The 14,488-nt window shown below is 32.8% G+C and overlaps 1 protein-coding gene across 1 annotated transcript; it reads right to left on the reverse strand.

Moving 5' to 3' along the window:
- Nucleotides 1-11,180: 11,180 nt before the first annotated feature.
- On the reverse strand, nt 11,181-12,041 carry LOC131936856 (26S proteasome non-ATPase regulatory subunit 8-like). The gene has a single exon (XM_059293955.1). It carries the CDS (start codon nt 12,037-12,039, stop codon nt 11,239-11,241), a length of 801 nt encoding a protein of 266 aa, XP_059149938.1. The 5' UTR covers nt 12,040-12,041; the 3' UTR covers nt 11,181-11,238.
- Nucleotides 12,042-14,488: the final 2,447 nt, after the last annotated feature.

Raw genomic sequence — 14,488 nt, forward strand, 5'->3', positions numbered from 1 at the left:
CCAGCCTCACAGTCCTGTAGTGACCAGCCCCACAGTCGTGTAGTGACCAGCCCCACAGTCGTGTAGTGACCAGCCCCGTCGCAACAATTCAATGCTTGCCACTGCCCAAGTGCCGACTTTTTCAATACCGAATGTATCTCTCTCTATCTGTCAGTAATCATTAATTTCACGCATGTTTTTTTAGTTATTAACTTTTTGAAATATCTTTAAATGGGGAATGTTATTTTATACATAATGCATTTCTCTATCTGTCAGTAATCATAAATTCCACTCATGCTTTTTTAGTTATTAACTTTTTGAAATATATTTAAATGGGGAATGTTATTTTATACGTAATGCATTTCTCTATCTGTCAGTAATCATTAATTTGACGCAGATTTTTAGTTATTTACCTCCTACGGTCGAGCCGGGTACTGGACGGTGGGGTACGACTTTACCCTCCGTTCAGTTGGGTGGAAGATAAGCTTGGTGAGAACCAAAGGACAGAAGCGACCGACACACGGTAATCAAACCGATACCCAAGCCAGTAAGTCGGAGTTTGTCGTGTTGAGGGCTGCCTGGCTAGGGAGCCTGAGCCGGTGGTGTCCGTAAAGAAAGAACAAACAAAATCATTGGCTTGTAAAGTGGATCTGGGTAATCGTATAGTTTTATTATTTGGTTACTAATTTTATCGCACCTGAGCACGGTAAAATACTTTAATATGCTTTGTGCGAAATATTTGTATGTTTTTAAGAAGGCTTATAAATATTCATTCATATTTAAATCTATTTATTTTAAGGGGGTAGTATCACCCAGACTAAGGGAGGGAAACAAAAACTATCACCAAAAAAAAAAACTATTCGACATTCACATGTCAAAATTTTACAGCAATGGTAACATTTTTTCTGCTATAATACAGAATATAAATTCTAAGGTATATGTATAGCAACATGTTTTCAAAAACATATTTTGTTAATATTTTATTACATTTTGAATTTGTGTGTAAACAATTTTCCGAAACCATATCTAAAGTACTAAAAATTTGATATAAATGTTCCTTGCGTTAATGTTTCAGTCTGAACTAAAATCATAGCATTCTATTGAGGGATAAAGTTTTTAAATAACATTTTCTTAAGATGGCTGCAGTGTTTAATAGCAAATTTACTATCTCGAAAGGATTGATGAAAATTAATTTCAGGATATTTAAATTGATTCATCAATGATAAAAATGTCAACACCTGTATTACATGATAATCAAGTTGGGAGCTGCCTTTTTTGCCGTGTAGCACACAACCAAGAACCAAACTCCAGACTGTTGTATGATAAAAATGACATTGTAGTTTTTAAAGACATTAGGCCAGCATCAGAACATCACTTTCTTGTTGTTCCAAAAAACCATGTAAAAGATCCTAAACAGCTAGGGCCGAAGGATATTAAACTTGTTTAAAATTTAGTTACGGTTGGCAAGGAAATGCTTAATGAAGTAGGAGCTGATCTCTCTGATGTGTGCATAGGCTTTCATTGGCCACCATTCAACACAATTTCCCATCTCCACGTGCATGTTATATCTCCAACCAAAGCCATGGGCTTTATCTCATCTCTTTTTTTTAAACCAAGATCCTTGTGGTTTGTCACAGCTGACTGGCTTTTAGAGAGACTTAAGAAAATGGAGAGCAGTTAGAAACTGGCTTCAACTGTTTTATAATGTATTGGTTCTGTATATTTAAAAAAAAACAACTTAAGAACTGAGAACATAACTGCTAAAGTAATACCAGTTATATAATTTCTGTATATTTGAGCTATTAAAAGGTAAAAGTTAAAAAATAAATAAAAAAAAAAAAAAAAAAAAAAAAAGGTTTTAGGAAATTTCAAATTTCAATTGTTTTGGTCTGACTTTGAAAAATTCTAAAAATTTCAAAATTTGTCGCTGTGAATATCTCCTAGTTCCAGACTTAGGCTACCCTGTTTTGCATCTCCTAGAGTATTTTCAGCAGGAAGGGCCTAAATGTTGGAAAACCGCAGCCAAAAAAAAAAATTTTGGTAAAATTATTTATAAAAAATTGTTTGCATCATACGTTAACTTTCTTTTATGTGCTGTTTTATAGCTCCTTGATATTTACTATTATGGTAAAAAATGTATGTGTGTATGTATAATAGTTTTTTTTTGGCAAATGTTTTCGTCAATTTTCAAATGTCTGGGTGATACTGCCCCCTTAAATAAAAATTCAAATGTATGCATCTAATCCTAAACAAATGCCCAAATATTGAATACAATGTTAATGGCTCTTTAAAACTGGGAACTTTTGTAACTTTTCCCTTTTCCGACTAAAAGGGTTGCCGACCCCAGATCTCTATGATTTTTTTAGGTTAAAATATATTTGCGTAATCAACGCAAAAAAACATATTTCTGAATACTTCCAGAAACCGACAAGAGGAGCGAATTATTGTTAATGTGGAACAATTTTAATAATTAGGGTTAATTATTTAATATATTTATTGTATGAACCATATACACTAACGCTTAAAAAAAGCTTAACTAAATAAATATGAGTTTGTTTTAAGTTTTCTTTCCATATAAAAATAAAATTATTTTTACCCAATATTTTAATTCATTTTGTTAAAGTGTATTTCAATTTTATTTACATTTCATGACAATTGTAAGCAACTTTAAGGTAGCATCCCTTGTATTAACTCTGACTTAAGAATGGGAAGTAACTAACACAGTGTCTTTTTATTTTTTATTTATTTATTCACATATGTAGTTTCTAAACGACTGGTACGTGGTATTTACTGGGAGATAAAATAAGCATAACCACATCAATATAGAAAAGAGACCTAAGGGCAAACTGTTTACACATATTTTGTAACTACGCTGCTATTGTTATAAGATCTGAGACTCTAAATTCCTACATAATATATTAAAATAAAATTGTGGAAAAAAGTTAATATATGTGTGTTTAAACAAACAATTTTATATTTTAATTGCTTACTATATAAATACTATATTTAATATAAGAAACATGTAAAAAAATTCAAAAGTTACAAGAAAAAAAAATCTTTAACTGTGGAACTTAGACCATTAAATTAAAAGAATGAAATAACCTGCGAAATGCTGATACAATGGAAAGGTCCAATAGAGAAGTTGAAGGAAACTGCACCAGTTGATGGCCTCTACCTTGTCAGTTTTGTTTTATACCAGGCCATAACTCAGGTCATTACGACCCAAATACAAGCATCTTCACTGCACCAGTTGATGGCCTCTACCTTGTCAGTTTTGTTTTATACCAGGCCATAACTCAGGTCATTACGACCCAAATACAAGCATCTTCACTGCACCAGTTGATGGCCACTACCTTGTCAGTTTTGTTTTATACCAGGCTGACAGTGGCGCTTTAAACGATCAAGTGAGGCGGCAATTCGACAATAAGGAAAAATATGTTTGTATATTGTGTAATACAAAGGACTATGCTAGTGCTTCAAATAAACGTGTTTTAAATATGAAGACTGATATGTTTCTGCGATCATATTAGACTATACTAAATGTTCTTGTTTTTTAATCCATTAGTAAATAATTTGTTAAACCTTATCAAGGCGGCACACTATAAGAGGAGAATAAAAAGTTTATCACTTGGCTTCAACACATATCCCCCTGACTTTGTCTAAAGTAAAACTTTATAGATAGTTATAATTGTAATACAGTATAAAGACTACTTAATTAGGTAATTAACATGAGATGTTAAGGTCGAACGGTAAAGTTTATTGCTTCTAACCTAAAAGTCTCGAGTTCGAATCGGGAATCGAGTCGGGTCGGTATATTGTCCCTGAGTCCACCCAATTATTATGAGTACCTGATTAAAGTTAGGGAAAGTTGCTCGTAGAAATAACTATAACTTTAGAACAATAATAAAATATATTGAATGGACACCCTATTCAAATGTATTCAAATACTGAATTACAAGGAAACAAAATAATTTCAACAGTGTTTCACCTACTATCATGGCGGCATACTATATGACTATAAGAGGAGCATATAAAGTTTATCACATTTAACAGTATACAACAATTGTTAAATCTTTCACAATACATGTAATATTGTAAACATGTGTGCTGAGTTTTAATGAAATCTCATCGTCTCTTGCCCTCCAACACTATTGAGACCTTACAAGATGAAATAAACGAAATAATAGCTGAAAAAACGATACAGTCATAGATTTGTCCCGACGTGTAAAAAAAAATATGTTTTTTTGTTTCTCGTTTAAAAGCTATTTCATTTTTGTATAACATATCAGTTACGTACATAAGGTTGTTTGTATCTACACATGTTTTTACTTGGTAAGGCTGACGAATAATTTGTTAACACATTGACGAACAGTGGACTTTTATTATAGATTAATCCGAATAAATAAAACGTCTACAAATTGAATATCCATAACAGCGATAGTTTATAACAGAAATTAAATATATAAATAAATATCAATAGAGAGTGCAATGTATATATAATCTGAATAAGCATGCGTCTATACGTTGGGCACTTATTATAGCTAATGTTTTGATTTAAAAGCAGAATGGAAAAAAAAAATACATGACCTTTTTTAACAGACATAAAATTGATTCCATTTGCCAATAATAAATATTATCTTCTTAGAAATAATATAATAGCATTTACATTTATAATTCAAGTGTTTTACTAAGCATAAATATTTGACATTTTTTTTTTATTTTATAGGTTCCTTCCCTTGATAACAATGATTTGTTACAATGGGAAGTAAACTCGTAGTGTATGTAAAAGTAGTCAAAAAAATAACAAACAAACGTGGTACTAAGATACTTCACACTTCCGATATCGTCACATTCGTGGCGTTAATAAAACTACAGAAATGCTTTGTTTAAATTTGGGGCATTGAGTCAAATACAGACGATTAGTGTAGGTTAAGCTTCAATAAATAGAATCACAGTTTACTGTCTATTCTACATTGTAGTCACCCAACAATGTGACGTTTCCAAGATGGTCTCCATATGGACTGGAACGCATAAAACATAAGTCAATGTCACTGGAAATGTCATTTCAGCTGACAAGCGATACCGAAATCTAAACTAATAAACCGGGAGTGATCGCCCCAAAACTTTCTCGAATATTCATATAAAATATAAAATAACAGGGGATTGGAACTCGGGCTATAGACATGATTTTTAATCCATTTTAAATACTTAACGTTTTAAAAATAGAATAAAATCTCGTAGACAAAAAAATGCACACCAAGTGAATGCCAAATAAAGATGTGCATAATAGTGCGCAATTTTATTAGTACTTTATAATATAAATTCACATGCGTTTTCTCAGAAATCGGAAATAGCGTAAATTACTACTTCAGTTCAACGGAAATTACTCAAAATTTGACAGAAGGTAGAGAATTAGATCTTTTACTTACATGTGAAATTTCATTTATCTATCTAAAATAGTACTCAAGTTATAGGCTTTTGAAAAATTCAAAGTAGAAAAAGTACCACTTTCGGTTATCGGAAATCGCTCAAAAGTTCATACAAATCTACGATTTTGATAAAATACTTATATATGAAATTGCATCAACCTAGCTGTAACGGTACTCAAGTTATCGTGTTTACACACACACATACAGACAGACAGACAGACAGACACACAGACATACGGACAAGATTGCAAAATTATGTTTTTCCGTATCAGTGAGATGTAAAACGTCGAGATTTGTAAAAATCTCTCATTTTTTTTTTTGCACGATTACAAGACTTTCTCTATACTTCGTATATACGAGAAAGTAAAAAGTAGGACGTTTTTTGAGCTAACATACTTGCAACATACATCCGAGGTCTTCACATCCGTGTCGTGGAAATAACTACAGACCTGTCTTGTTTACATTTGAAATGTGAAATCAAATACAGACGATAGGTTATGGTGAAGCACAAACGGAAACAATATTTCCATCGACGATTTCACAGTCCACTGTCTCTTATACAATGTAGTCACGCATATATATGTTGTTTACTTGATGAACTACATATGGACTGTACTAGACAAAAGTCAACTTTCCTGGACAATGTTGTTTTAGCTGAAAACAATATATAATTCTGACCGAAAAAAATGTATTGTGATTAAAAATAGATCAGGCAAATAAGATGTACTGAACTACTTGCAGCATTTTGTCGATCGACAGTTTAGTTGACTTGAAATCTATTACAGTATCAACTGTATATGTATTTTGAGTAAAAAATTTAATTGGTTTAATTATGCATGTCGCCAAATCTTTTCTAATAGATCAATATTGTTTTCTTTTTTTTTATAAACTGTTGTACATGTAGCCTAACTGGCGCTTTATTTCTCAATGTTAATACATTACGTTGGCCTGATGTAGACACAAAAAAACTTTCAAAAGCTAAAAGTGGACACAGACTAAAGTAATACACATTTTAGTCAAACCATATCCAATTTAAATACAAAAGTGTCTATTAAAAATCATTTTCCGTTCTGCCTATACTCTAATGGTCGTTGCATTTACTACAAAATTAAATAAATTAAAGCATTCTTTTTAAATGGTCTTTTTGAAATAAAAAAAATACATATTACTATATTCCCTCTAGAATGTTTGATTTAGTTGTGGCTTTACCCACATAAACATTCCTGACATTCCTGAGTCCCTGAGTCCACCCAGCTCTGATGGATACCTGGCTTACATTAGGGAACTCAAGTTGGCTTTGTCTTTGGCACAAACAGGAAAATTAAATAATACTAGTTTTAAACAATTATGTAATATATTATCGATAACTAAGTTTTATAAAGTTGTAGATGTTTGTAATTGTGTATAATTGATTAGTATACATTTATTTTTATTTTCAGAACCGCCCAAAGCACTAGCGAACGTCTTTGATTTTAAGTCCATAAACTTAATGTAAAATGATCTATTTGTAATTTTAAGTCATTCACTTTGATGTTTATAAATATATTTTCTGTGGCGTTTAATGCTAATACAAAAATTTATCATTATCGTAAAAATGGGTTACAACGGCAATTTTTACTGAAAAGCATTATATGTTGTTTAGATTGTAGAATTTAGTTCGGCATTAATACAATTTTTAATAAATGTAAAATGTGCTTTGTTTATCGACACGACAATAAATCATTATAAAGGAATAGTTTTAGCATGGTATCATACATCTTTTAAACCATGTGCAGGCCTACATACGTACTGTTAAACTATTACTGATCTGTCGTTTAGTTCACCAAATATTTCACTTGCTGCCTATTTGGTGTTCATGTTATCTCCAAAAATAAAAATCTAGTAGGCTTTACGTGGACCTGAAGCAAACTGTATAAAGCCAATCTCTGGGCGAAAGTCAGAGTCAAACAACAATGGTCAAACTACTTGTGGTCACAGCACAGTGTATTCCATTTAGTGACTAACGGTTTATAAAAAAAAAATCATTTTACTAGCAGCATATCAGCAATGAGTGTTGAACTTGTTCTCAAATAAAATGTTATGTCTTCCTAAACTGTAGGAACAAAAAGTAACATTCGCCTTTGAAACCTGAATGATTTAAATATTTTGTTTCTTCATCTGCATTGGAAAAATGGAAAAAAAAAATAGGAAAAAAAGCGACTCGCAAACCCTTTCTTTTAAAAAAAAGTAAAAAAAAGTAAAGTTTCCCTTTCAAACCTGACGGTCTATGGGGCAAGTGAAGTAGAGTTCACTTGTTTCTGTGACCTCGGCATATGAAGAGATAGTGTGGTCAGCACTATGCCCAGCCGCCTTTACTTTCCCTAACGTGAGTTAGGTACCCATCAGAGTTGGGTGGACTCAGGGACGGTCTACTGTCAAGAACCCGGATTCGATCTCGAGACTAACGGGTTAGCAGTCCAGCTCTCTACCGCTAGACCACTCCGTCCTTTCTTTTAAGGTTTTATTTATATTTTTTAAATATTTTTTATGATCAGAGACTTTACTAGAAAGTGTAAAGTAGAAGCATTTAAGAGAAAACAACTTAAGTTAACGATACTTCGAGATTCAGGTTAGTCCGTGTATGTGCAAGGTGCCTCTTTATATATCACTGCACATGTGCAGTAAGTAGTGTGTCACCTTGGTCATCAGCTATCCACAGTTTTCGTGTAATAAAGTTAAGTTGCGTTTTAAAAGCGCAAAATAGAAAACATTGAAAACATTCAATGAAGTACCGGTGTTGGCATCAGATTATAAATTTAGATAATTACAATGCTACATCTTAATGAGTTAATAAATTTAGTGTTTTTAATTTGTACAAACTTTATAACAAAAAAATGAAATAATAAAAAATCATAAAAACACTACAATTTTTCTTTTGGAAATATAAAAAAAAATAAGGTTTTTTATTGTATATCTTATTAGAATATAATTGTCTATTTTTTTTTCCTTCTTAAGACAATTTAACATTTTTTATGGTAGCTTCCCATGACTTATTTACACAGTAATAATGGGAGGTAACTAACGCCGAGCATATTTCTTGTTTTGGACCTTAAGTAGCACTGGTATTTAACATGAGCGATATTGCGTAATTGTTGCAACAAAATCACATCTTATTATAGAAAAGATACCTAAGTACAAAAGTTTGCAAATAATGTTTTCTACGCTGACAAGACCTGAGACCTTTAATGTGTTATATAAAATAAAATATAAATGATGGGGGGGGGGGGGGTTGTGTTAGTTTTTAGCAGAGAAGCTACATAGCGCTTGATCAAGGGGGTGGGGGTGCTAGTTCTAGAGTAGAAGCTACTTAGTACTTGATCAAGGGGGTGGGGGCGTTAGTTCTAGAGTAGTAGCTACTTAGTACTCGATATTTTCGATATTTTATTGTATGTCTAATTAATATATTTTTGTCTTTTTTTTTTCCTTTTTAAGACAATTTTACATTTGTTAGGGTAGCATCCCTTGGATTCTTTTCACAGTTAGAATAGGAAGTACTTAGTACTCGATCAGTTTAGAGGGGGCTTGCTAGTGGAAGGGGGGGGGGGGGGGGAATTCAGGCAAATTTTAAGGGAGACATGGTAAAAAGCTTTGGTCAGACTTAGTTGTATGTCTGGAAATTTTACGTTTTTTTCCTGGTTGATGACTTTACTAAAATACTTTTATAGACTTTTGTGAACACATTTTATAGATATTTTCTCTATGTTTATGAATATATTAAATCCAAATACAGAGTGTTCGAAACAAGATACATAACATTATTAACACATATCTTGGAATTTTTTTTCTAAAAAAAGGTCGGCAGGGCAATTTATTGTCTAACATAGACATGTCTAGAAGGTAAAGGCAGGAACCCATGACATTAATGATCAGGAGGAAGTGGCGGTGGGTGGAGCACACATTTATAAAGTCTCACACACATGTGACATGACAGTCACTCGGGTGGAGCACACATTTAGAAAGTCTCACACACATGTGACATGACAGTCACTCGGGTGGAGCACACATTTAGAAAGTCTCACACACATGTCACATGTGACATGACAGTCACTCGGGTGGAGCACACATTTAGAAAGTCTCACACACATGTGACATGACAGTCACTCGGGTGGAGCACACATTTCGAAAGTCTCACACACATGTGACATGACAGTCACTCGGGTGGAGCACACATTTAGAAAGTCTCACACACATGTGACATGACAGTCACTCGGGTGGAGCACACATTTAGAAAGTCTCACACTCATGTGACATGACAGTCACTCGGGTGGAGCACACATTTAGAAAGTCTCACACACATGTGACATGACAGTCACTCGGGTGGAGCACACATTTCGAAAGTCTCACACACATGTGACATGACAGTCACTCGGGTGGAGCACACATTTAGAAAGTCTCACACACATGTGACATGACAGTCACTCGGGTGGAGCACACATTTAGAAAGTCTCACACACATGTGACATGACAGTCACTCGGGTGGAGCACACATTTAGAAAGTCTCACAAACATGTGACATGACAGTCACTCGGGTGGAGCACACATTTAGAAAGTCTCACACTCATGTGACATGACAGTCACTCGGGTGGAGCACACATTTAGAAAGTCTCACAAACATGTGACATGACAGTCACTCGTATGGAGCACACATTTAGAAAGTCTTACACACATGTGACATGACAGTCACTTGGGTGCCACGAACAAACTTAAACCAAAAACGAAACTATGTATTAAAATATGATGGTACAAAAGTATAAACATACCAAACAAAATAGATATTTCTTTATCAGTTTTTTTTTTGTTTCTTAAACCACTTTTTCATTAAAAATTAATAAAAATTAAACCTCTTAGATATTTTACAAATTATTGTTTAGACGTTTAAACTTAGACTATTAAAAATGTTAGATTAATTGTATTGCGGACATTATTAGAAACTCTAGATATTATTTTTTTGTGTGTGTATTGAACAAAGACTATGGAAGCAAATCCAGAAAGAAAAGCAGGCTGAAATCTGAGTTAATGAACTGTATGGTGCATAACCAGTTGACACTTATGCTTAACTGTGTTGGAGTGAATCCCTTCCCATACTAAACTTAAGAACGAAGATGAAGGATTGTATAACACCTTACAAGAGGGTAGGAAATATATTTTTTATAAGGGTGCTGAAGTAAAAAAAAAATGTTAGGATAAAGTGCGATATTGCTTTATTGTTTTAGAAGAGTTTAACATTAATAATAAACTACAATACCTTACCTATAATTGAATAATAAATACTGGGAGGAACTAAATATTCGCAACCCCCCCCCCCCCATCCCCCTCCCCACACACAAAAATGTAATTAACTTACATTTTAAACAAAAATTACTTTTTTTTTTTTTTTTTTTTTTTTTTTTTTTTTTTTTTTAAAGAAATAATTGGTGTTTTTAATGTATTTTTTTTGAACTGGTAACAACAAACATGATCTATTAAACATTTTTTTTTATTGTCTGGTTTAATAAAATTAAGTTCAAAACCTGCATGTTGTACAAAACTTCACTCACACAACAACCACTAAACTCTTTTTCAGACTGACCAATCATATTTTCTTTTCAAAATGTTTATGTCCTTATTTATGCTTCTAATGCTATTCAGATGCACTTTTTAAAATTAATCCATTGTTTGAAATTTAACTCAATCCGTCACATTTTACAATCCCAAGCTTTTTATTTTTTTTTATTAAATTGAAAGTTATTTCAAATCAAATATGTCAAATTTTGTTAAATAAAACAGATGAAAAAGGCTTTAACATCAAAGTTTATACTATCATTTCAAGTTCTCTGGCATATTCAATGGTTTGTGTAGCTAATATTTTGGCAGGGATGGTGTGATCAGCATCCTTAGCTTCATGAATAAAGTGAAAAAAGTCTTTCTCTAATCTCCATTTTCTCTGAGTAGCATATTCCTTCATTGGTTTTTGGGCTTCAAAGAAAAGCATTCTGGCAGCTTCATTAAGACCAATACGGTTGTATGCTTTTTCTATGCACCCTGCTATTTCATCTCTGATGGTGTTCAGTAAAATATCAATGAAGAAGTTATAGTTGTCTGCTGGAACATTTCCTCTGGCTAGAAAAACCTTATTGTAACTTCCCTCCATTAAATACTGTTCCATGCTTACTGGGTGTTTGATATAAATGTTATTCTGAATCTCCTTTACAGGTAACCGTTCCAGTTCAGTGTGAAATTCTGCTAATCGATTTTGAGAAAGTAGACACAAAAGGTTCAGTCCTAAAAGCTGGTATTTGAATGCAGACTCTGGAAGGTCATCCTTGTAATCCATATAATAGCATTTTAATTGGACCATGTATCTTTCAAATGCTGGAATATCCTTTTTAGCAATAGCCCATTGTGCTCCAATTTCAAGTATATCTCGAGCAATTAGCAATTCTTGCTTAGTCACTGACGCCTCTGTTGTTGGTATAAATGCAACTTGGGTGAGTGACAACTTGAGTCTGGAAAGAAGTTCTCCAGACTTTTCTAAATTTTGTGGCTTACTATCCCATATACGTTTTAAATTTTGATACAACGCAACAATTTCTTTCATCGTAGCGGTAGCCATTTTTGTTTATTAAACAAAAATTACCAAATCTATTCTGAAAATGAGCAAAGGAGATGACTCAGTGCTTAATCTGAATTATCATGCGTAGATAAATTACGCAGTTGGTATAGCTAATGTGTTCATTTAAAATCAAAATAGACCACAACAAATTACCATTTTAACAGACATAAAATGAATTCTACTTCGCAATAACAGACAATATCCATTTAAAAAACAATATAAAAGCATTTACATTTATCATGCAAGTGTCTCACCATACATAAACAGTTCACCATTATTTTTTTGTGTGTACATGTTGCATCCCTTGAAAACAAAGATTTGTTGTAATGGGAAGTAACTAGGTAAAAGTAATGGTCGACATGTTGCAGTTCTCAGGGTGTATGTTACAAACCTTTTCTCGTTAAAGTGGACAAAAAAACAACATGGTGCTAACATACTTCGAAAACACTTCTAGGGTCGTCATATCCGTATCGTTAATTAAACTACAGAAATGCATTGTTTACATTTGGGGCATTGAGTCTAATACAGAGATTGGTGTAGGTTTCCAAGATGGTCTGCATTTGGACTTGACCACATAAAAAATAAGTCAATGTCATTGGAAAGTGTCGTTACAGCTGAGAAGCGATACATAAACCTAAACTAAAAAGTAGAACATTCTTATCAGAGATCTGAAGTCAGATACACTGGCATAACTGCGTGCTATTGCTGATCCTTTATTTAGTTAAACATAATTTTATTAAACATTTAACTATAATTTGCGTAAAATTATGATTTGATGTTACCATGTGTAGTTTAAAGTAGATCTTAACGAATATTATTTTTAATTATTTTTTTCCATATATTGTGCTATTAATAATAAAATTAGTTGGTTTTATGTGGATTTAATGGTCGCATGAAAAAAACAACTGACAAATTATTAAATGAAACATGAAAAGAACAAAAACAAACGGTATCTTTGTTAATATATATTTTTTTTTTATTTGAACGTATATAGATGTGTTTAATTTTTATTTTACCTAATGCTTTAACTTTAAAAAAAAAAAGTTACCTCAATACTGAACACAGTGTTGGTATAAAGGAAATCAAATAAAAGTATTTTACCCGAACAGCAAAGTGAAAAAAAAAGCATATCTGTTTGCGAAAGCCAAAGTTAAACACACAACGGTCAAATCACTTGTGGACAAAGCACAGTGTATCCCATACAGTGACCATTGGTTTTATAAAAATATCATTTCACGTGCAGATATTAAACATGCTCTGTAAATAAAGGTTACTTAAATAGTTTCTTTAAACTATTCAAGTTTTCCTAAATAATAGAAAACAAATTTTAAAAATCGCACTCGAACACTAAATTAAGGGCACCTGATTTTTTAACATCTTGTTTTGTGCCTCACAAAACCCGATCCTTTAACTATAATGTGTTCTGGGATCAGAAACCTTACAAGAAAGAGATAATTGGCAGGAATAAAAAAAGGAAACATATTAAATGAAACAATAAATCGAGATTTAGATTTGTGCATATAGGCCTAAAGGGTCATCCATAAATGAGGGGAGAGAAGCAAGATTTAGAACTTTAAATAAGTAAATGAATAGATATTAGAATTTGATGTTGAATGGGGTCGTTTGAACAGTTAAAGAGAATGTGGGGTTATCATGTCTGAGGGTGAAGTGGACAGACGGGGGGGGGGGGGGGGCTAGATGTGTCTGATGAGACGTGGAGAGGGTTCTGTGTGTGTTTAAGGCAAGCCAAGCGTCAAATTCTGTGCTGTGTCATCTAAGTGTTACTATTTATAGTGTGTGTGGGTGGGGGGAGGGTTTGACGAACATATTGCTGTGTGAGCGATTTAGTGGGAGGGTGAAAGGTTACTATGTTCAAATCGGTGTTTATGTTTATTTGAATGTTTGGTACCGACAGGTTAGGAGTAGGTAGGCGTGTAACTATCATGGGGTGTGGGGATACAGTGGAGTTTTAAAGGTAAAAAAAAATGGTGAACAGTGTTATCGTAAAAGAGTTCAAATAAGGCCTTACATGTTATTAAAGTTAACAAAACAACTGTAAGTATTAATTTATGGATAATAACATGAATACACAAGGATGAGGGGGTCATTGGTGTGATTATGTACATTGTGGATCAAACTACCGTACATATATGATAATAGTAAAATAGTGTCTAATGATGACTTTACAATGTTTGTTTGTAAACAATATAAATAAAACAACACTAATAAGCAACAATAGGAAACTGAATGACAAACGATAAATGATGCAAAATAAGGTGGGGGTTGGAGTCAAATTAATGTTGTTAGACATGTATTTGGATAATACATCATCTTCAGTGTAATATTAATAAAATATTAAAGAAAAATGAGTTCCAGGTTAATCATGGCAGAACAGCGATGATTTATTTCAATTATAAGGAGTCTATAAGTTGCGCACTTATTATATATA

This window comes from Physella acuta, unplaced genomic scaffold (assembly GCF_028476545.2).
Source record: "Physella acuta isolate Inbredline_101_S28 unplaced genomic scaffold, ASM2847654v3 ptg000191l, whole genome shotgun sequence".
NCBI lineage: Eukaryota > Metazoa > Mollusca > Gastropoda > Physidae > Physella > Physella acuta.

What these genes read in the sequence shown, in the direction of transcription:
- LOC131936856 (XM_059293955.1), bottom strand. Translation starts at nt 12,039, where the DNA reads ATGGCTACCGCTACGATGAAAGAAATTGTTGCGTTGTATCAAAATTTA.